This window comes from Thunnus albacares, chromosome 9 (genome assembly GCF_914725855.1).
Source record: "Thunnus albacares chromosome 9, fThuAlb1.1, whole genome shotgun sequence".
Classification (NCBI taxonomy): Eukaryota; Metazoa; Chordata; class Actinopteri; order Scombriformes; family Scombridae; genus Thunnus; species Thunnus albacares.
In genome coordinates this window covers 19,729,518-19,754,054 of record NC_058114.1, presented here as the reverse complement: position 1 = coordinate 19,754,054, position 24,537 = coordinate 19,729,518, and the positions used below count along the sequence as shown (strand labels likewise).

The 24,537-nt window shown below is 40.1% G+C and overlaps 1 protein-coding gene across 3 annotated transcripts; it reads right to left on the bottom strand.

Moving 5' to 3' along the window:
• eps15 (epidermal growth factor receptor pathway substrate 15) lies at window positions 1-24,145 on the bottom strand. 3 transcript variants are annotated; one of them, XM_044360925.1, is made up of 25 exons: window positions 24,046-24,145; window positions 21,088-21,129; window positions 20,312-20,401; window positions 20,163-20,210; window positions 19,965-20,060; window positions 19,660-19,722; window positions 19,274-19,399; window positions 18,806-18,865; window positions 18,137-18,412; window positions 17,774-17,919; window positions 16,308-16,464; window positions 14,888-14,970; window positions 11,514-11,586; window positions 10,293-10,454; window positions 9,923-10,120; window positions 9,342-9,773; window positions 9,092-9,172; window positions 8,209-8,371; window positions 8,036-8,080; window positions 7,493-7,875; window positions 7,093-7,162; window positions 6,897-6,967; window positions 5,829-5,964; window positions 5,488-5,693; window positions 1-1,865 (listed from the first exon to the last, which is right to left on the bottom strand). In XM_044360925.1, the coding sequence occupies exons 1-25, from the start codon at window positions 24,070-24,072 to the stop codon at window positions 1,725-1,727; spliced, it is 3,375 nt and encodes a 1,124-aa protein (XP_044216860.1). In that variant the 5' UTR covers window positions 24,073-24,145; the 3' UTR covers window positions 1-1,724. The 3 variants fall into 3 exon arrangements, with proteins under 3 accessions (XP_044216860.1, XP_044216862.1, XP_044216861.1); XM_044360927.1 differs by having other exon boundaries at window positions 18,182-18,412; XM_044360926.1 differs by lacking the exon at window positions 24,046-24,145 and adding an exon at window positions 21,980-22,171.
• Between the last annotated feature and the right edge of the window lie 392 nt (window positions 24,146-24,537).

Sequence of the window (24,537 nt, the reverse complement as noted above, 5' to 3'; positions counted from 1 at the left end):
TCCCCACAGAGCATGAGGTGCACAGACGCTAAGCATATTTGACTGACTCTGTGAAATCCAGTTATCCTTAAGAGAGGGAAAATATCCTGGAGAAAAAAATGCTAATAAACACCAAGAATGGCACACTTTGAAACGAGGCCTGGTGTGAAATGTGGTGAAATGAGTCATATCTGTCCGACTCCAGGAAGTAGATCAGTTTTTAATACACTCCTCATAAAATAAGTAGTTATCCTTGAGCAAGACAGGAGGTTCCTTAAGTGGTTCAATCAGGATTAACAATACAATTAAGGTTATTTATTTAAATTTCCATTTAAATCTGTTTTCCCATGTCCATACCTTCATCTATGACATCCCACTTTCTATTTTTGAACTTATTGGTGTCCAAACTAACCAAACAAGCAAAAAAACATTATTTTTATCTCAGGCCACATTTATAAAATGTCTCAAATATTGCCTACAATTGATGGCTTATTGAGAAAATTAATGTAGTTATCATACCATTTAAAAGAAGAGAAGTTTCTGGGTGACAAAAACCCATTTTTAGAGCTGCATTATCTAAATCTCACCTATCAAATGTTGGACTTTAAACAGTGTTTACGTCTCAAAAATAATTATGCACTTACATTCTGCCATCCACTGTAGTGTGCCCTGAATTTTAATGCAAAATGAATATGTAGTCAGTACTTGTTATGGATGTAGTTTCATTCCTTTCAGCATCTCCCACAAAATAAACTCTCTAACGCAGACAGAACAGAGGCAGGGAAAAGCAAGGCACAACCCAAAGTTAAAAGAAAAATAAAGTTTCAAGGAGCTGAATGTGGTAGCTGCGATGGATTTGTTCAATTTTAGTATAAATCTGCACATGCACTTCACATCATTTCACAGAGGACTGGTAACTTCCAGTTAAAATGGTTTAGAAATGTTGAATCATGTCACAAAAAATAAAAAATGAAAAAATCTCATAGGCCTTGTGCTGTTGTACAGGACTGGAAAAAAATCTACCGTCACTACATTTCAAAAAGGGACTGGCTTTCACCTCTAGGTTTTGTTTTAGAGCCTTCAAAACCTCACATTGTTTTTCCTAGATTACTGTTGATATTTAGCACACAGTTCACAGCAGCTGTGAGCTGGAAGGAAATTTGGGGATTTCCATGCTCCACAAAATGACTAATGAAAACCTCAACATAAATTTAGAAGCTAGTGAGAGCTTAGACTGAATAATAGTGGGTTGGGTTAGTGGACAAAGACTGGACTTTTGAGTTTTAAGTGCATGTTTAAATAAATTACATTCTGGTGTATTAATGCGGCACTTGTAGCCTGGTGCTGAAATCAATGGGACATGAAAATCTTAACACTTGACAATCTCTAAATCCATATTCACTGCATTTCATTTTCAACAATCCGTTCTTAATAACGAACACTCCATCACGGTCCTCTCCTCTGTTTAAAACCACAGAGATCAACAGGTTGGGAAAACGCGGTACTGCAATGCCACTGAACTGTGAACGCAGTCTCGGGAGAAAAGCGTCGAAAGATTCAGAGATGGGTTTATTCTAAGAAAGTCTCATCATGGGGGTCAGCAGGTGCTGCTGAATCAGTCCTATACAGTCCCCACGTTGCTTTGGTGCTTTCTGGGCTAGGCCGGGCTGTGCTGTGCCGTGCCGGGCCGGTGGAGGGGGGAAGAGAGGGGGGGAAAGGGGGAGGAGGAAGGGCGAATGAGCTCCTCAGGAGAGTTCAGACTTGCTGAGAGCGATGGCCAGCTCCAGGTCTTCTTGTTCCTGCTGGGTGAGCCTGGCGAGTCGCTCCTTTTCCTCTCGCTCGCTCTCGCGCTTTGCCCACTCTATCATGTCTTCCTCTGTTGGATACTGCTCCGTGAACACAGAAAACACACACACATACACACACACGGGGAAGGAACGCACACACACATATGCAAGGATATATGAGGATAAAGGAGACACACAGACAGACACACATATACGTAGTTAACAGATTCTCAAAGATAAAAAAAAAACTTGTGCATAAATCCCACTGATAAATTTGTGGGGGGTGTTGCATGACATTGTACAGGTGTTTCTGTCTGTGTATACCCCTGTGACATCCATGATTACAGGAATAATTCCTGAAAGGGAGTAATCTTGTGGCCAGAATGCTGTAGTCACTGTAAGAAGCATCTGTAAGCGCTTAAACTGAGGCTTCTATGAGAGTGAAAATAAATCATGAGGTTGCCACAGTGTCTGTGAGGAGCTTTGAGAGGAGGTTGTCAGCCATCACAGTGTCTGATCTAAATCCCTGAACTGTTGGGGGCAGTATGGATAAAACGCTCTTTCACGCCATATGTAGTTTTATATCACAATATTGATAGTATCGTACATTTCCTGGAAAATGCATTCAAAAACAGTTGATGGATGTTTGGTTTTGGCTAAAAAAAACTTGACAAATACAGGTACTTCATAAAAAAAAAAAAATCAGTAACTATTGAACACATTATGGCACCCATAAATATTAACAAATTCATATCTTCTCATGGTCTATATCATCACACCACCCACACCTAACTGACATTTATGATCAACACTTTGAAACCTCACTGACAAAGTGGAAGTGTTTTGTTTCACTGCAGGAGAAGCACAGGTTTAACTAATCATTAATTTGTAACTGATTAACGTCTATCATTACCAGCGCCCTCAAAGTTACAAGCTTAGACTCATCAAACACGTCTGTCATGAGAAAGATCCATCACTGTGTGGCCTTCAAATCCAAAATGTCATGTTTCAGTCCCCCTACCAACCAACCTTAAAAAGCAAACAAACAAGCCATTTAAGTCCATTTAACTGGATCAAAGTTGACCATGAAAAGAGTGACAGTCTTCACCCTTCAGGCGTGTCCTTTTGTGGTCACATGTGATCAGATCAGAGCTGGGAACAAATAGGAGTCATGTGACCAAAATCACATCCTTTTACGGGTTCAAGGCAACAGCAGTAAGCTGCTGTTAATCATTACGGACAAGACATGCTGTGTCAAAAGGTTGATTATTCTCAATGACAGACAGAAGCATCGCAGGTCATCAACTTTGTAAACACCCATGCAAAACAAAAGTAGGCAGCGATAACGACGGTCACTAGCAGGTACTTTTAAGAGCCGATGATTTCGGTGTGCGGTGGTGCAGAACATGCATGATGAGAAGATCTAAGAAACATGTAATGGACTCAGAAGAAAACATGCATTTAACACTGCTTCTCTCAAATATGAATGAAATCAGACATCAATAAAGTACTTAGCAAGAGAGGAGATGCTTTTTATTGAACTTTAAAGAAAACCCTTCACATATGTTATCTGGTATTTTTTTTTTTTAAATCTTTGTCCACTTTACGTTTAGTCATTGAAGTGCTTTGATCTGTCAAAAATGCTTTAAAAAAGGACCATACTGGTGTTATTGCATCTTTTAGCTTATTTAGTGCAAATCATCTATATTTTATATTACTGCCAAACAGTTTCCAAAGCATACCACACTGTAGCTTTTCCTTATTTCCAAGTAACTATTTGGTTTACCTTCTGTTCGGTACAGTAAGAAAATATATCCGTATTGCTTGTGGCACTGCGATGGAGGAATTACATAACTTCCAAACAGAAGTAGGCTGCTTGAAAGAATAGAAATGTTCAAATAATAAAGAAGGTTTTGAAAAAAAAGTCAGTAGTAATGTTAAGTATAGTGAGAACTTGTGATAAATTAACTGAAAATGCAAAAGCTGCGGTATGGTCCTTTAAAAACTCACGCAGTTGCTTATAGTGATGTCATGGATGCACATAGAAGCCATAGATGGTGCCCTTGATTTAACTCTTTATTCAACTTCTTTGACAGAGGTGTAAAGACACAGAGAGACAGAGAGAATACAGCCGATCTGTTTCTCCACAACACACTGCGGACCAGACAAGGGCTGAGACTGGGATGAACTGATGAAGGGATAGATAGATGGATGGATGGATGGATGCATGGGAGGGAAAAAAAACAAAACAAAAACAAAAACAATGATTTGAGGAGTGGCAGTGGTGTGAGCGAACGATAGCCAGCTGATCAAACACACAGTTAGTGCGTGCAGGTTACACGGGGACATGCGGGATAGTCACGTGAGGGAGAGGCACTGAAATCAACACTCATTTGTTTTGTAATAATAAAAGTCATCCATCCCAAATTCACAGCATGACGGTACATTTCTATGCACTATTACAAAAGGAGGAGCTCACATGATTTTAATACTGTTAACGATGTATCCGCAGGAGTTCAACCCGTGTTTAGACCAATTCACAATGCCCGTTTGGTATCTTTTTTGTTTTTTAGGATGTCAGGTATTTTATATATTAAATGACATATTTACACATATTTCAGGGTTGGGAAAGAAAATCCAGGGAACTGTAATTTCTTTACTGCAGCCAGGATTAATTGTGAGAGGAAATTATTAAACGCAGTATTTCTCTCTGTAGTGCACTGGAACATATTTATTCAGTGAGTTTGTATAACAGCTATATCTTCATTAACTTCATAAAACGAGATCTCGCTCATGATGCAGCAGGCGCTCGTCTGCTTCTTGTTAAATCAAGGTCAACTGATGTAATACCTTTCTGCCACGATTGTTGTGCTGACTCAGCAACAAATAGACTCTGAGCTCAGTCATTGGTCAGACCTAGTTTGAACCAGTTTGAAATTCACCTGAGACACAATTGCAGTGTAATAAAAAAAAAAAGAAAAGAAAAAAAGAAAAGGTGCATAAAATATTTCTGCGAGAAAAATGTTCTCATAAAAAAAGATATCTCATGAAATATGCACAGGATGTAATGTCACTGTACTGAGCTGGGATGGCTAACAAAAGCCAAATGCAAGCTGCCTGCCATCTCTCCATTCACTGCCAAACATTACCAGGGACTCCAAAACCTGTCTGCATCTACAAATATGTTGCAGACTTCATATATTAAATATATTTATAATCACATTCCTGTACATTTCTTCATCAAGTTTGACAGTGCAACTTCAATCATAGGGCTTAAATTAAGTGCAATCCAGATATAAATCAGTAACAAAAAATAACTACAAGTAGGAAGAATCTTAACATGGCAAGAAAATATTCGTAATAAAATATACACAAGCAGCAGCGGACAGGATGCAAGGAAAACAAACTCAAATTTAGAAGAGTCAATAGCTTGTGTCAACTTAGCTGTAGAAAATGAAATGATCAAATAAACAAATGAAGCATGAAGAACCTGTGCCACTTTATGTCAGCTGATTAGTTCACTTCTTTAGGGGTTTTTACTGGCAGTGGATGGAGTGATTTATAAGGCTGGCCTGATTTGATTGGTGGATTGCGGTTTAACTGAACAACTGGATGCGATTTATGAGCAGGGAAAAAAAAGAGAGAGAGAGAGAGAGAGAGGAGGGCGTGTCTACAGAGAGTCAGGTGGAGGTGAGGGAGAGGGCGAGAGGGAGGTGCTCACTTTGTCAAAGCTGGCAAATCGGTCAGCTTCCCGTACGTTGTGACGAGGAGGGGAGGAGGGGGCGAAGGGGTCGGCTAAAGGATCCTTGGCAGGCAGGGAAGAGGAGGAGGAAGAGGAGGAGAAGTCTCCCGAAGTCTGTGGGAGGAAGTGCCCTCGTCGATGGAAGGAGTCAGAGGACTCTGTTCTGGAGATGGAGGATCTCTTACCTGGACAGGTGAGACACAGAAAAGCGACATTAAGACATTAAAATGAAACACAGAGGGAGGACGGGTGGAAAGACAGAGCAAGCACAAATAAAGTGTACCTTTACTATAATAAGACTGAACAATACAAGTACTGACCTGGAGGTGGAGGGGGGGGTCTAGTTGGCGTACCCGTTTTTGGGGGAAGGGCTGGGGGCATGTCGGGGCTGGCAGACTGGTTGTCATCCTGGAACAGGTTCTTATTGTTGATGCCAAACTGGTCAGCACCGTTTGACTGAAATCACACCGAGTAAAACACATATTTATAAAAACAGGGAAAAAAATATGATGAGGAGTTGCAGATAGGAGGAAGACTCAGAGCGTCATTGTGCCATCTGCTTGCTCTTAAAAGGACCAGTTTTTCAAGAATTAGGGCGATCTATTGGCAGAAATGGAATATAATATTAATAAGTATGTTTTAATTAGTGTATAATCACCTGAAAATAAGAATTGTGTTTTTGTTACCTTAGAATGAGCCCTTTTTATCTACATAGGGAACAGGTCCTCTCCCACGCAGCCCGCCATATTGCACTGCCATGTTTCTACAGTAGCCCAGAACGGACAAACCAAACACTGGCTCTAGTGAGGGCCTTTCGAGTTTTTTGCGAGTTTTGTGGGCACAGTAGTTTCTTCTACGCACTTGGAAGGGCAGGGTGAGGAGTGTTCGGTTGGTTGCAATCTGCAACCTCACCACTAGATGCCACTAAATCCTATAGACTGGTCCTTTAAAGTTGAGAAATGCACAGCAGAAATGTTCTGATATGACTCCATATTTAGTTAATAAATGCAACACACTTGTCACAGCTCTTACTTTGAATGTCCAATAATTTATGACACTGCCCATGAAAAACGGTTGTGAATTGCTGTTACTGTTGCAGTGGTTTCCTCACAAAAACCACAATACACTCACTAACTCACTGACAATCTCCAGGTTCAGTCTATACTTGTTCTGGTTTTGTGGCAGAAGTGACGCAACAATTTCAACTTCCACTGACGCAACTGACATTCAACCTTTCAGTCATTATTAAGGAGCAAATATTCAGTGTGTTTCACTACATACTAAGTGTCACAAACTACCAAATTTCATTTCAGTGCTGTGTACACTGAGGACATTGGAAGAGAGGACATGATCAGCACAGCTTGATCTGAAAATGATCTGAAAATTACCTTTGTCAAGGCACTGAAATCTGCAAAGCCCCCTCCAAATGACTCATTACCAAACACAGCAGCAAATGGGTCTGAAACACATGAGCACAAACTGACTAAGCATATAAAATTGACAACACTCCCACTACTGTAATAATGTAATAATGTATTTTGTACAATATTATGCGTTCCTTTTTTTTTTTTTTAAAAGTCATACCTGGGTCTGAGCTGGCACTCACTGTAGTACCACCTGGAGCAAATGGGTCATTGGTTGCTGCAGTGTCCTTCTAAAAAACAGAAAAACAAGCATATTCAGAATATTGTACAGCTGTGGACATGCGTATCAAACTTAATGTGATGTGAGATCAAGGGATCACCGGTTATTAAAATTCATCCTGAGGATGTTTAGGGTTACTGATAACTCTAACATATTATAAAAAATAACACATCAGACTTTGTCAGGGATAGATCGATAAATCCATTACTGTCTCTGATATTCTCACATGAACAACATGAATGAATTTCATGGTAATCCATCAATAGTTGACACATTTTAGTCGAGACCAAAGTGGGCAAATCATTACATTGTCACTATGTTTTACAGTAGTCCTACTCACCAAAGCCAGATCAGAGCTTGGTGGAGAGCAGTTAAAGGGATCTGTCCCTCCATCCTGAGAACCAAATGGATCCGCCTCTCCCGTGGCGTTCATTTTGCCTCCGAATGGGTCAGAATCAGCCTTATGATTCCCTGCGGAGCTGAATGGATCCTTGGCTGCTAGAGCTGGATTGGTGGATTTGGAGGTAAAGGGATCTGGATCTTCTGCCGGTGCAGCTGTGGCATCATTCAGCTTGGCTGCAAACAGGTCCGGTTCTGGCGCATCGGCAGTGGTGCCAAATGGGTCAGCTGAAGCAGTAAAAGGGTCATCTGAGGAGGTCTGTGTGAAGAAAGAGTCTGCAGCAAAGGGGTCTGTCCCTTTGAATGGATCTCCTCCGAAAGGATCTGATTGAACAAAACCAGCAACAGATACAGTGTGTTAACATTTGTTATTGTAAAAACAATGTTTGTCAGATAACCCATCAAATGCATTTTATTAGGATTTGTTTTACATTAAAGAGATTAGTTTGCCTGTTCATCAGCTTCAAGGCTGTGTTTAACTCACCTGCAACATCTGCTTTTCCAAATGGATCATCTTTGAATGGATCATCTGCGAAGGAAAATCATCATCAAATTTGAACGAGGAAGTCTTTTACATAACAGGTGGAATTTCAGCAGGAAGTTTGACTCTTTATACTTAAACTGTTGGCTAAACGTCAGACATTTGAGAGGACTCACGGTCAGTAAAGGGGTCTGACTGGAAGAAGTCCATCTCAGGCAGGGAGGGGGGGTTGGTCTGGGGTGGCATAGAGCGAGGTCCAACTTGAGGTGGTAATGAGGTGACAGTGGTTTCTGGGGACTCTGCAGGCTCCTGTTTGCTCTCTGGCTCTGGTGATGCAACCTGTTGAAGTGTGACACGAGCTCTGTTGATTAGCCTGAACATCAAAGTAAATAACTTGAACATTGTGTTGACTCAACATATTTTGTAGAACACGTCTCTGAAAACCTCTGAATGATCGGGTCGGATCCCAAAGCAACCTCAAGCATCCTCTCCTGCATTAAGATCTTTCAGTATTTGATCAGATTATCTTGTATTTCTCTAGAGTTTTCCATGTTGTAATTAGGGCTTGGCGATATGGACAAAATTATCACAAATATTTACAACAAATATTTTTGATCAATAACCTCAATATCGATATTGCAACAATATCATAGGGATGACTACTGCTGCTTTCACAAAATATTTATACAATGAGATTTTTGATAAATAATCATTGGTAAGTTCAGAAAATTACATCATTTTACTGTAATGCAACCTTTAAAACGATCAAATCAATATAATCAAATAAAAAAATCTATATAATAGCAATGTAGTGCCCAGCCCTAGTTGTAATGGAAACAACAGCTCTTTAGACACACCACATGACCCACATCTCATGCCTGTGTCTTGTGTAAACAGCTTTACACAGGGACACTGTGGGTTAGACAAAGGGCTGTGGTGATAATGTTTTAGAAAACCTGTTTTACAAATGATATAACACAACAAAAATACACAGAAACTAGAAATCTAAATTTACTGTCTGTATGACAGAAGTATATTTTAGTAACTCTGGGCCTTTACCTCTGGTGGGCTGGCTTTAGGCGATTCCTCTGCATCATCTGTGACTTCTGAAGAGACATCAGGAGTAGGGCTACTGTGTTCCTGTAGACATGAAAGGACAACAAAGCAATGACGCATATTCTGACAATTTATACATTATATTTTACATTTTGAACAATTCTTGTTTTGCTGAAAAACTGTGATTACACCAAATGTAAATTAAGTCTGCTATTGTTGCATGTTTGCAGGTGTTTGTTAGTGTATTAATTACCCAAACACTGTTCTCCTGTGGCTTGGCAACAGTCGAAATATTACTGATATTACTGTACTTCTCAGAGGAGGCTAGACTAGTATAGAGATCATCCAAGGCATCATGTTTCTGCTTTTCCTCCTCTGACGTCTTAGGACTCTCTTCCTCCTTCTCTTCTTCCTCTTCTCTCTCATTCACTCCTTCTTTCTCTTTTTGATCCGAATGTTCTTTCTGAAGATTGCTCACAGCAGCTGGTTCCTCCTCTTTCAGCTCTTTAGGCTGGTCCTCCTTGAAAAGGTCCTGCTGGAAGAGGTCCCCCTGGTGCAGCTCTGCTGTGGGTCCTGCTGATCCATTGACCATGACAGGAGAGCTGTCCTCCAGGGCTCTCTTCCAGCTGAGCTGGGCAGTCACTGACCTCTCCTCCACCTGAAGGTCGTTCAGTTTCTGCTGAACCTAAATGGCAGAGAGATGAAGAGGTTAAAAGAAAAACGAGAACAATATGGAGAAAGAGAAGAAGGAAAACAGATTGAAAACATGAATCCTACAAACTCTGCAGAGAAAGGAACTTTTATGAGCTCAGGAGATCAATTTTTCAAACTGACCTGTGCAACTTGTGTGAAGGAGTCACGCACAGACTCCTGAAGAGGTGTGAGCTGCTCCTGAGCAGCCTGCACCTTCTCTTGCAGCTTCCTGCTCTCTTCCTGTAAAGCTAAGAGCTCCTCTCGAGCCTGAACCAGCTCCTCCTCATACTGACATATCCTCTGTTCCTGCTCCTCATGCTCCGACTGCAGTGATGAAATCTGAGATAGATGAAACCAGTATAAATAAGCTGGTGACTGAGGATAGTTATGAGACTGAAATATGTTAACAATTTAATCTACTGATGTGTTTTACCAGTGGTCAGTCATTTCTATAATTACATGCTGTAGCTTTCCAGTATTGAAATTGATAAGAAAATTCTACCAGACATACCAGTTGGGTCTCTTGGCTGGTCTGCTGGCGAATGTGAGACAGCTGCTCCTCCAGGGAGCCCTTCTGTTGGTCCAGCTCCTCCAAGGCCTCCTGGACTTTCTGACGCTGAGTCTGGAGCCGCTGCAGTTCCTCGCTCTCCTTTGCCACCTCATCCTGTAAGTCCTGTATCATGTGTGTATTGTAGGATATTATTAGAAATGCAGGCGTATCCGTTCCATTAGACTGGCAACTGAAATTGTTCCAGAAAAGCTTCAGAAAACTATGCGGGCTTAGAAAATAATCAAAAGAGTAATTTTACCTCATATATAAAAACTTATAGATATACAGATGTGATACCACACCCACCCACAAAGATATTTTGTAATTTTGTATGCATTGTTCTCGACGTTTTCTTAAAATGCAGCTGAAAAGTCTGACTGATTGAAAAGTCTTCTAAAATGGTGCTTTCAAGTGAAAACTGGAAAAATGATTTCCCTGATCAGAATTTAGTTTATGAAACCAATGTTGTTTTGCAGCTGACTTCGAAGTAATGGATGTTACTGAGACACCGCAGGGGAAGTCTTAGAGCAGAATATTTGCAAGGCTAGCCGGAAATCACGACAACCAAAGCATAGAATATGTGATGTCCAGGAATGAACACACACACACAAACACAATACAGTATAAATGGCCAAAAGCACTCAAGGCTACCCTGCAGTGCAGCCAAGAAATTCAGCTACATCAGCGTTAGACTCCCTTGAGACCCACCCCTCATGCTCCGACATCGGACTAAAATTCCCCAAAGCGAAGCCAACTAGCCCTTTAAGTCATCAGCTCCCAAAATAGAGCCCATCTCTCAGGCTCAAGAGCAGGCAGACACGCCTACACAAGGACACCAGCCTCTCCCTCTCTGAGCAACAGTAACTGTGTTTCTGAACAAGCATTTGAGACTGCCAGCCAAATACGTTATTGATCTCCTACTCCAGTATATTCATCCAAACAAAATTAAATAACTGCTTGAGCACCTACGTCAGTTTCTTTCTGTTTTGTCTAGCCTGGATTTTTATTTAAAAGAAGGGACAAAAAGCAGAAATAAATATATCTATGAAAAGCACCAATTACAAAAACAATAGAACAGAGAAGCATTCATCTTGTTTGCACATAACTCCCTCTTTTCCTCTTCACCCACTGTAAAAGGAACAATGACAAACTCACAGACAAACAAAGGCAGTGAGACCTTACCTGCACTTCACTGCTGCGCTGTCTGATGGCCTCCTCCTTCTCCTTGATCTCCTCTTCCACAGAGGTTTTCTCCCTGGGGGTCCAGCACAACAGACATGAGTATTTAGCCACCAAAGACAGAGAGGGTAGACCTGGTACTCCAAGCCCACCCAGCCCCAGCCAGCTCTCTTCACCCTGCCCCTGAGCTGCTGCCACCACCACCACCTCCTCTCCCTGAGCAACCATGATCCTTTCCTGAAATCACAACTCCACAGTACAGAGAGCCGCCTGCAGCTGGAGCAGGTGTGTCTGTGTGTGTGTGTGTGTGTGACGTGACACAAAGAAAGATGTAGTGTGTGTGTGTGTGTGTGTGTGTGTGAGGCTTCCAGTATAACAAGGCTGCAGATGTACAGCGCTGTAAGCTTGAAGAGGGTGAGTGTCGGAGAAAGTGAGTGTGTGCTTGCTCAGTTAAATGTGTGGGAGATGAGGAGTGAGAAGCAGATGGCTGACTTGACAGAGGAAGGGAGGGAGGAGGGACGAGTGATGATGAGCCAACCTACAACATCTATCATTTTTGCTGTCTGCGTGCTCGTCCTCCCTCTACTTTCCACTCTTTCATCCACCCAGCCAGACAGAGAAAAGAAGAAATGAGTTGGGAGGATAGTAGGGATGTATCATTACTAGTGAACATTATTAATGTGCATTGTATTTAATATAAAACACCTGAAATGTTTCAATTAGCTTCAAAAGTGTGTTGTAGTCAAGGTGGTGGTATAAGACACTTCATTAAAAACCCCTCAAACCATTAAACCTTACAAGTGATCATGAATGATAAGAATGATAACACTAAGATAACTGTCATTGTACATATAAATGAGGCTTAATATGGATGTAAGAGTCATTTTGCAGCAGATATTGATATCCAGTGTGTATTGGATTTCATTCACTTGCATGTCTGATATTTTTACCTCAGACTTCCTAAACATTATGAAATTATGAAAGTTTTTAAAAGTGCATTTTGTATGTATAAGAAAGGAAACAACATAAAAAGTAGAACAACAGCACCAAAGATATGGAAGAAGCACCTCATATATACTGATACTTTGAATTTAATATACCTTTCAGTAAAAACTGAATGCCACTATAAAAATACTGTTACCACAAGTACTGGTATCATTTTGTGTTATTTTTAAAGTGAGAGCCGTATTCTTCTTGATCAACCCCCTCTAACTATTTATGTCCATTTCACCAGACTGCTCACTTGTTTTCTCTCAGTGCTAATTATTGCCGTCTGTGGAGGCTTGTGCACTACAGGCTATGAGAGTGAGAAGCTAATGTTTTGTTTAGGATAGCCTAATGCTAAGACTGACAAATTACAAATACATTTTGTATTATTGTTTCAGTTCTGAAAACGGTATTCATACATCCTAAACAAAAGGTAACATTCAAGTACGTATTATGCACATTTGTTGTGTAAGAACAATACATAAGACAACACTCTCATTATACCAGCTCAGTTTCACTTTTAGATGACTGAATTGAACAAAAACAAGCATCAACTGTAGAAAGCACTTATCCTCAGCCATCCATCTAACACAGACCAAAAATAACACAACAAAACTTTCAAACGCAGTGCCTATTTTTATATCCTCGCTCTCCTCTCACATCAAAATGCATAATTCCCTTGATAATAGCACATCTTCCACCCACAAACCCACAGTCAACTAAAGCGGAAAATCGCTCCCATCCTCCTCTTACCCATCACCATCATCATCACCATCCTCCTCCTCTTGGGCAGAAGGTCGCTGCCACATTTTGAAGCAGTCACAAACATGCATCATCTTTTCAAGCTCTCGGTGCCTTTCTGAAGCTCTGAAGCTCTCTACTAGTTTCCACTTCAGTTCATCTTTCTTAACTCTCAGTCCTACCTTGAACAGCTGGCATCTAACATGCGTGTAAACATCTGTGTCCGTGTGTGTGCATGTATATATCGAAAGGTGGGGGTGGGGTGGGAGGCCTCTTTTTCACTTCTCACTCTCAGCTTGCTTTCATAAATAGGGAAGCTGTAAATTATGGAAATCAAGTCCATAACAACTGATTCTGATTAACATGAAGCTTGTATTGTTTGATATTGAATCCATAAGGCAGCCTCCAGTTCATTGTGATTTGTTCTAAAGGTTTGTTAAAGGATAAAAGGTTTAAATGAAGCACAACATGCAGAACTCATTCAGCATCAACACTGCTGTTACAGGATATATTCTAAAAAGACAGATTAGACTCTCCATAGTACACAAAGTAAACCATCTTGATAGAGTTAAACAAGCAAAGTTTTCCTTGTCATGATCTTAAAGACAGCCTAATCCATCATAAAGATGCACCAAGATGCTCAATATGAGTGTCTTGGGTAGGATTTTGGTTTTAAAAAGATGATATGATGCAAAAACAGGTTCTTCCTTCCTTCACTCCTTCTTAAAAGGAGAGAAAGTTAAATGTATCTGGTAGAATGTTTTTTTTTAATTATCTTTCTTCCAAATAAAGGTAAGGGGAAGTAATACAGTCTGGCAAACACATATTGCATATCCTGCACATTTCCTTCTCTCTTAACTTCCACATCACTGTCAACACCAGCTACATAACTCACCTTTATAGACTGCTAGGTTTTACAGCTAGCAGCAAAAACACAAATGTTTATTAATTTATTTATATATTCACTGACACTTTTGGTGTGACTGTTGATAGAAAGTCTGAGCAAAACAGCACACTTAAACTTTATTAAAATTCTTTCACCAAATGTGCTTCACAAATACCAACTGTTTTAACATGGGATTAGTTATATATACAATATATTTGAGTTTATATTATCGAGTATGCAGCTCTATGGATTAGAAAAAAATACTTCCCGATTTGTAGGCGAGCTTGTGAATGTAGCGCTGTTTTTCAGTCGACTCTCAGATGTCAGACCTCAACATCCTTCCACACCTATACCACTTAAACCGCTGCAAATAAATTGTGGGAAACACTGCTCCCTGATGGTCATTGCAAGACACAGCGATGCAGCCAGACTGTTGCTGTCACTGCCCCGAGGTCACTTGCCTGGACAGCCGACTGAATTTCAATCCCAAGAGCCTTAAATTACGCTATTTGAAATACAGATAGTATTTTTCCAATAACACATTAAAGAGATTGTACCTCACACCTAAAATGACTTATTTAGTTTTAACCAAACAGTCAAAAACTGGCTTAAACACCTTATCTATTAGGAAGATTCATGACCATCCACAGTAGTGAGGCCTCCCCTCATAACAGCAGCACAAGTAACATGATCTGCACCAATATGGTTGCAGCTTATAGGAAATTGCATGCATTGTACAATTTTTATAAGAACAAAAGCTTACCTTTGTAGTTCAACTATCTCATTACTAAGAGAGTCCAGCTCCTTGATGGCAGAGAAGTCAGCTGCCAGGTTCGCCACGTTGTTCTGGAGAAAATGTAAGACAGAGAACAATTAAGAGGTGGATCCCAACTGCAGATAAAAACACTATAACACTGAGGAACTCCTTTTACTCTGGGCTAAGAATTCACTTTCATCACATTTTAAAAAACTACGGAGGACACTGAAAGCACTCAGATGTTGGTAAAATTCCTGGATACTGCAGATACAGATATTACAGTATAAGAAACAACACGGTCACAGCACAGCACAAACAAATGAACAGCAGCTACACTGATGGTGTTTACAAAACATGCACACAAAGCCACTGATGAAGACAGGGATGGGAAGGGATGGTAAGAAGGTACGGTAGCTCGATGTAGTGATACAGGAAGGATACTTGTAATTAGGTCCTAGCAAAGCTCTGGGTTCTAAAGTTTTGTTGAAATACATCTACTGTTTGATTTCACTTTGTCATCTAAGCAGGTGGAGAATGCAACAACCTCATTCTGTTGTCCATTAAATAAGAAATCAAACAAACTTCAAGCCTTTGATTTGCAGCCACTAACTAGATGTGGTGCCATGGGTGCATCCCAAAATACAAAAAACAGCAGCCTCTACTCTAATCAGCTTACATCTGCAGCCTAAATACTTAAACAGCTAATGATGGTGATGATATTAAGATTTCTTGATAGGGAAGAGCATGAAAAAGCCAAATCAAAACATCAATTTTAATTGGTTAGAGCGACACATTGCAGAGAAGATGCCAAGGAGAGGTAGCCTGTTGAGAGTAATGAGATGCACCAGACTGAAGTAACTACTACACACTCACTCAGAAGCGTCCCCATACACATGTGAAGTGGACGAAATGTAAAAATGCAAAGAGCAGACACAGAGGGGACAGCAACAAAGTGCTGCACTGAGAGGAAAGGAAAGACACACAGTTGCAAGCCAAAAAAAAAAGAAGTCCAAAACACACATAAACACAACAGGAGAAAGAAGGAATAATGTAAGTCAAAAAAACAACTTATCCAAAAAATATAACAAAACAATCAATACAAATCATCATACAAACAATTTTTTTGTGCTTAAATAGCAAAAATCATGGTAGATGTCTGTCTTCTGTATATAAAACTACACTATATCAACAAGCAATTCCAGTTATAATGGTTAAAACTACTACTGCTGTTCTGGTGTTGTAATCAATACCATCATCATCAGGGATGAATCACATGTAAATCAGGTTGAGAGTCAGGGCTGATGTGGGTTCACCAAGCAATGAGCAACAGATCGTTCAGGCAACTTATAAATGTACTGACGGTAAAAGGATCCAGACATCCCTCTCTATCATTTTATTTTTATTCACAGCGCTCAGAGTGACTCACCTGTTTGATGTTTTGTCTGTCGGAGGGAGGAATCATCTCTGGGGAGAGGTTCTGCGGAGGGTCCAGGCCTTTCGTCAGCTTCTGATTGATTAGATGAAGAGCTAGGGCAAACTGCTCTCGGGTCAGTTTTCCTATGTCTCCAATGTCACAGAGCTCCCTGAGAGAACAGTCACAAACACAAGGTTACATAAGACAGTAATGATTTACACCTCAGGCAAAGACTATTTTTGATAGCCTGACTGATCATCATGTTCAATGGTTATGGATGTCAATACACAGGACAGTCACAACAGGACAGAAGTTAATCAGCAGTGTGAAGTAAAAAAATCCATATGATGATATGTTCTCCTGGTTGGATGTGTCGACGGGCACTGCAGCGCTATGAAAACTGCTGTTATTATCCAGCACCAGTATCATGTACTGTACAATTATAGCTTCATATGACAATCAGGCTTAGTTCGCTCCATATTATCATTATATTTGTTGGTGTTGAAATGTTTGTGGTTTAATAAAACAAACAAAACAAAAAACTTCATAGGCAAATTTTGGTCAGATTTTAGCTCATTCATTCATTTCCATCATCATCCATTTAAACTGTCTGTTAAAGATGTTCTAACACATTTTGAATGTAAAGCCCCTAAAGTTAATATTGTTGTTAATGTGATTATAATGGGTATGTTTTTATTTAAAAATGTCATTTTCCAAAAGAAAATTACCAATATTTTCTCTTTTCCTTCATGATTTCACATATTGTTTTAACTCTAAAATCTCCTCAGAACCAAAAGAGTATATGTAAAATTAATTATTATAATTACATATTTGCAAACATATAGAATTCAATTTGCCTTTATTTTTATGTATTTGTTTTCCGTATGTTTTTTTAATTATTATTTTTATTTTATTGTCATTGTCTCAATATTTTGTATTTCCTGTCACAAGACTTTATAATAATTTCAATTTACAAAGCTTTCTATTTTCAACCCCAGTCCTTACTGAAATGAAATTTTCTATTCTAGATTCATTAAATTTGTGCAACCTACAGTAACACTACTAAAATGACCTCTGGCAACTGTGATATTCTTACCTAATATTGTCACTGTAAAAAATGACTCTAAGAAGGAAGGAAATAAGTTACATTACATGCTATGTTGGTTAATTCTCTTTCTCCATACTGTAATTTTACTGGTGCTATTTATTATAAGTACCATTTCTCCTCTGTTGTTCATCTTGACGTTTCTTTATTACATTTTTTTTGGGAGCGCTTACTTTTCCAGACTGAGGGTCTAAGGATACAGGGTGTCATATCCTAAAACCCTTTGGGGCAAATTTGTAATTTTAGGCTAAAATAAATCAAATTGACTTACTAGACTAGACAGTGAAAGTTTGAAAATCCATTAACAACATAATGACAACCTGTGTGTTTACAGAACAGAGCTGTGCATCAAAGCTTTTGAGTCCCTGCTTACCAGATTCGTGCGAGTGTGGCAGACGGCAGCCCAGTCTTGAGGAAAATATCTCTGACTTCAGGTCCTGATACCAGCCCATCCATGTCACCATCTGTCTTGTTGAAGAGTTCATCATACTTGGTTTTGTCTGCTGGCGACACCACCCACTGGATAGGAAACAAAACTTATATTTAACAACTTTACTTGCTTCATAACCACAGTTGGAATTTAAATCAGCCAACATTGATAACATTATTCTAACTCAAACTCAAAATTCACTTGCCTTCAAACTCCCTTTCGTCTTGTTCTTTTGAAAAACACACTGAACTAACCAATTTGACATCATTTTACAGATATGTGGTAATAAAATACAACATCCAAAACCTTTTCTGGTGCTGCATGCACAGGAGCGGCAGGTCCCGTACTCACAGGAGCAGCTGCTGGTGTTGGGACAGGAGCTGGGGTGGGTTTAGGGGGGTGGGGCATGGTCTTAGAGCCAGCGTGGGAGGAGCGACTGTCTTTGACAGAGGGGGGCGAGGGTAACAGGGGCATCACGGGAGGCACTGAGGGTTTTTTCCTCTTGGAGGGTGGAACCAGGGGAGGCGGTAGGGACATGGGGACAGGCTCTCCCTCCAAAGCTCTGTACACCAGATACATGGCCTGGGGAAGGGCAATAAAAAAAAAAAATCAATGATAAAAGACAATTACCGATAAACCATCCTGTAGTTATTCAGTCGTTGCACTTCTTCCACATGTCTTGAGGTCTACAGAAATGATTTTCACAACCTGTAAGAGCTTCCAAGATTGTATTTAAAATATAAGTACAAACATATAAACACAAAATTGGGTGTAGATACCTTCAAATCTGTTCCTGGAGCAAAAATATTCTAATTGTGAAGACCAGAGAAAACTGCTGGAACTGCCTGGAGTATCAACGCTGTCATATATTGAGAGCAGGGTTGAATATATAAGTGAAAAAATAGCCTACAATGAGACTAACTGCAGACTCTAACTGTAACCTCTGAATTCTTTCTATCTGGGATCATTTCTTACCACAGAAAACTCGTCTTTGTCCAACATGCCGTCTCTGTCGAGGTCACTGAGCTCCCACACCTTCAACACAAAGACACGGTATTGTTAAATGTGCATCATCACAAAACTATATGATACATAACGCTGTGTGTCCTTGAAAACTCTGACTCACTGCCAATTCTCACTTCCTCTCCGATTTCATTTTCTACCCAACATATTTTTAGTTTCACATCCTTTTTTTAAAACTGCATGGTGCTGTTTCATTTGATGTCAATCATGTACAGTAACAGTCATGTTTAAATAAGTTCCTGAGGGTTTTACTGCCACCTGCTGTACATTTGTAGCTATTTTTATTTATTTTTATGAAGCACAGCATTTCTCTATTTTGTTTTGTTACTTTGCCTGCACTGTTATTATTAATCCCAGCGCAGTAGATGAAACCAATGTGCAAGTGATCATCTGTACTGCTTCATAGTTTGGAGCTCATACCCTGCCCAAGATGTCCACTGGCAGTTTGGAGTTTAGCAGGACTGGCTTGACTTTGTCTCCTGTTAGCATCCCTCCTACTGGACCCAGACTTTCAAAGATGGAGTCAAACTTCATCTTCTCCTCAGGCTGGGGGAAAAAACAAAACATATGTGTGATGATTAAAGTCTCAGGGCGTAAACTTCTCATCCCGATGTAGCTAATTTTTGAAAAAATGAAGTACACACTTGCTTTTAAATTGTTTAAGGTAGGCACTATTTGTTACAATGTACTATATAATAAGCTATCTAAATGTCATTTATGAGGAAGACAAAGATAACAAGGCAAATTTAAGATAAACACAAATCACTGCATCACTACACAAACAAAAAGACTTATTAATGCCTCACCTTGACAACCCAGGGAATATCAATGGCCACTCCTCCTGCTAATAGCGGGCTGCTTGTGTCATGCTGGAGATAAACGCAACTCTGTTAATCTTAGTCTAGAGTGAAAAATGTACTGTTTTTATGTTTGAATTCAAGACTGAATAATATTTTAAGTGCTATGGCAGTGAAATCAAATGTCAGTAGAATAGTTTGTCTTGACAGCAATACTTGCAAAGGTATAATATATTTAGAGCTACCCTCAAACTAAAAGCAGCTGCATTTATAACACCTACAGTGTGTGTTGAAATGTGCAGTAGCAGACTTACAAATTTGGGGGGAGGAACAGCCACATTAAGGCTTTTGAGCGCCACCTCCAGGCCATTCTGAGCACAGGCCACCAACCGCAACGCTATGAAGAATTGCTGAGGGGAACAGAAGTGCAGTAAAGCGAGTCATCACACACACCTGATGCATCTAAAAAACACACAAACCCTTTATGATGCGACTCCACAAGGCATTTTTACCTGTTTGTTGAGAGCCCCCTTCCGTTCAGAGTCTGCCAAATCCCAGATCTATGGAGACGTACACGGTTAGCACAATTATCTCCATCAACATAACACGGCAAAGACAGCAGAGAGGTGTTGCATCTGCGCTGATTTGACTCTTTCCTTACCTTCCCGAGGACCAGGTCGGCCAAACCCGACCTCTTCAGGAACAGAGCCGCATCAGCCGCTGCCACCCGTCCGCTGCCTGTCGGATCAACCTGCACACAAACAGACAAAAACACAAACTCCATAAACCTGCACACACACACACATTCATTAGAGCTTACATAATCTCAGAAACAACACTAACACATCTGTACTGCTAACAAACACATTGCATTTCTTATTAGCCAGATGCTTTAGACCACAACACTGACAAAAGAGCAGTGTTTGAATGTGAGAAAGCTCCAGCTGCATTCTTAGCTGCAAGTAAGGGAGAAGCAAATACAGAACAAATGAAAACTGTGAGAATTACACTGTGGGTTATGGGAGTGTCTGATTCACTTAAATCAATACTGATAATAAACCAAAGCCATTTTCTCGGCAGTCTATTAGTGTGGAATTGCATCTGTTAGTACTCTTTCATGAGGCTCACAGCTAGCTCCCCTAACATGTTGTGCAAAGGGAAACATTATTAATTCATAAAGACACTTCCTTTTGCTGGACACAGAGACTGGATAGGAGAGAAGAGAGATCACTGCAACACTGCACCACTGCAGTTTATTAATGCAGCTAAAGCTTTATTATGTAGATTCTCTCTAAGTTTAAAGGGTTGGTTCACCCAAACTACAAAAAAACCCCAAAGCAATTACAATAGAATAGCAGCTGAATCAGCCTGAAAAAACACCATGTTCTACTCTTTATAAGCCATGAATTTTGTTGCTGTGAAGATATATTTGCATACCTGTCGATAGTATTTGTCATAGATGGGATTTCCACTGGAGAGCTGTTGGGGAAGACAAGAGATCCACATTTTTTTTTAAAAAGTTTACAGATTGAACCCAAACAGTGTTGATTTAGATCACATTTATATGCATAACCTCACTTTTCTCTATTCAAGCAGCCTGTTTAAGGTTTATGCATGCAACATATCAAATCCTTAAAATGGTTTTCAATATAATATGACACAGAAACTAGTGTTTCAAAAGCTTTTTCAATTCTGCACATTCAGATTTAAAAAAAGCTCACACGATCAACAAGTGTTTGCTCGCTAAATGTGTCATCTGCTGAGCCAAGGCAGCTGTCAAAAAAAACAAAACAACGACTGATAATTCATTACAGATGGAGGAGGGGATTTACTGACATTTCTGTCACTGAAACAGCTGAATAGTTTGTCAGTGGCCCAACACATCATCCAGGTAAAAATTAACAGTGACTTTGATCACTGCTCAGACAAAACAGGACAAAAAGCAATATTTCAGTTGGTTCACTGTACCAAAGAACAGCTCTCGGTAGACCTGTTTTTTTATGAACGAAGGCAAGGTAGCCAAGTTTCTTCAGCACAACACATACAGTTTAAGAGGACTAACCTATACCGATGTCAGATTAGGGTTACAACTAACAATAATTTTCCTTATATTATTCCTGTATTATCTTTTCAATCAACCGACTAATCATTTAGTCATAAAATGCCAACAAAAGTTCTGAGGAGCTGTAGATAATCAACACGCAAAAACCTAAATATAATCAATTTACTATGTTATAAAGCAGAGAAAAGCAGCAAATGCTAACATTTGCAAAGGTGGAACCAGTTTTTTGCTTGACAAGTGACTTAACCAATTAATTGACAAACTCACCAATAAGTTCTGCATTAGTCAGACAATTCCCGTAATGATTATATGAGAGCTACTGTATGCTACATACAGTGAACTTGTATGAGTCAGGACGGTTTCTGCTGATTTGCACACAGAGATAGAGATAACATGTGTCTGACTTCAGGCTACACTTCCGAAGACAAGTGATAGTCCACTTGCAGAGCGACAACAGGGCCTCACTCGACAGACAAAAGCAAGTTTCACCTTATGTCATATCCTCCTTTAACAACCCCCTTTCCTCTTTTAATACAGCTGATCGTCCTCCACTTGGCAGAACAGGAAAAGAATCAGCGTTTCCTTCTTCATACAGCTGAAGCTGACAATTTGTTGATGTGCTTTTAAATCAGTGAAGTGAAAGAGAAAAAGAGTGGACAGTAATTATTTGAACTATGAATCAACTAGGGGAGTGGCTATTCAACCAGCGGGTAAAGCTGTCTTACTGAGAACAAACTGACATGAAAAAAAATCACTCCCTGATGTGAAACAAAAGCAAACAGTATGGCCAAACTCTGCTTGGGTGTCAGCGTTGTTCAAGACTTACATATCTGAGGGAAGAAAAACACAGCTCGTCATAGTTGCCTGTCAACTGCCAATTTACAGTGAGATAACTGTCCGCACACACTTATCTTTCTCTGGCCAATGCAACTTTTTTCTGTGACACACAATAGTGTGCCTGGAACTGATGGTGGCTGTAACACTGTGGTCTTTGTACTGTTGTCTCTTTAATTGAGCATTGAAAAAACACCCTTCAATCATCCCCCAGCTCGTCTATACAAAACTGCAGCAGATAGCATGATACATCACAGTGCAGCAGCTGACAGGTCGGTCTAGTTTGTTCCAGAAATTTCAATTTACTAATCCAGCCATGGCAATAAAAACACGTTAATGTCACTAGCACCACCAAACAGTAGGTCTGTGTGGGGATTATCAGATGGCAAAGCCGACAGCATACTCAAAACAAGCATTACTGGCTGACAGACCGATAAACTTGCACAACACAGAGATAATATGAACAGGTTTTTGAACTCATCTGTAAGAGATAATGATGTCAAACCTGCTGCAGCTCCTGTCTGTTGTTAGAGGCAACAGTGGCTCAGGTAGCAAGTCCTGCACCTAGTTATTAGCCCTGCCTGCTACCTGCTAAATAAGTTGTCTTCTATGCAAACTATTTTCCATATAAGTTGCACTATCTACTTTACGGTATAGCACACAGACTGACATTTTGTGACAGCTCAGGCGGCTTCTGGCTACTCAAGCTCACTTCCTCTTGCTAGCAAAAAAAAAAACAAAAAACGAAGTTCTCACTATCTGGACTTTTTGCTGTGAACCTTATTATGGACACAAAACAAACATAGTAGAAAACAAGCTAACAGTTAACGTTGTCCACTTTCACAAAAGGTCATAGAAGAAACACTAACCCAGTCAGTGAAGCCTGTTTACGTCTGATAACAGCAATAAACAGGTTGGTTACTCAGCCTGACCATGTAGCAAGCTACATAAACAGCAAAGCGGACGCCTACATAAGTGTTTAACATACACAGCCTGAAACTTTAGTTAATTTGTAACGTTAGCGGAAAACATTGTTAGCAAAGGCTTTACTAGCAAAACAAAAATGACAGTAAAGCCACAACACAGCCACACATGGGTGTCTCGTATTAACATCTCTTTGACCAGGACCAACTAGCCTGCATTAAAACGAGGCAGCGCAAAACATGATATATATATACACACGAAGCCAAGAAATGTTACATAGCTTATCTCAAGTTTGATAAAGCGGCTCTAAAACAGCTCAACTGTCCACACAAACTAGCTGTTAGCTGGCAGGCTAGCTAGCTAGCTACGCCCTTACGCAGCCCCCAAAGAGATTAGGCAGAAACTTTTCACAGCAGGACTAAACTTCCAAAAAAAGAGGGACGAGGATCGAGGCAAGTCCGCGTTTCTGCCTGCTCGGTTTCACCGACACTGTCGAAACGTCCCCCCGAAGCTGAGCCGACGGAGGAGCGCGAAACGTTTGCTGTCGTTAGATTAGAGTTGTGAGACAGTGTTACCTGAGTAAGAGACAGAGTGGCAGCCATAGTGTTTCTGTTTCCCACTGCTTTCACGCTGCGCTGCTGCCAGACACAGACAGAGGCCGCTGAAAAACCCGCACTGGACCTCCAGCACAGGGATCATTTCAGACATCTGACCGGACTTCACACTGTCTGTACTATCATCTGTCAGCCCTGCAGCCAAAAACAAACCATGCATGAAGCGTTAAATTTGTGAAATAATACAACAAAATCTGGGCCGTAGCAAGGACTTTATAAATACTGGTCATTGAGTCAAAGTGCAACCCTCCCATTTTTGGATTTTGCATAATTTATTCATTCAGTTAGCCGTTGTATTATACAATATTATCTATCTATCTATCTATCTATCTATCTATCTATCTATCTATCTATCTATCTATCTATCTATCTATCTATCTATCCTATACTGAGGACATAACCTCAGTGGTAACTCCATTACAATTAAAAATCCTGCATGAAAAATCCTAATTA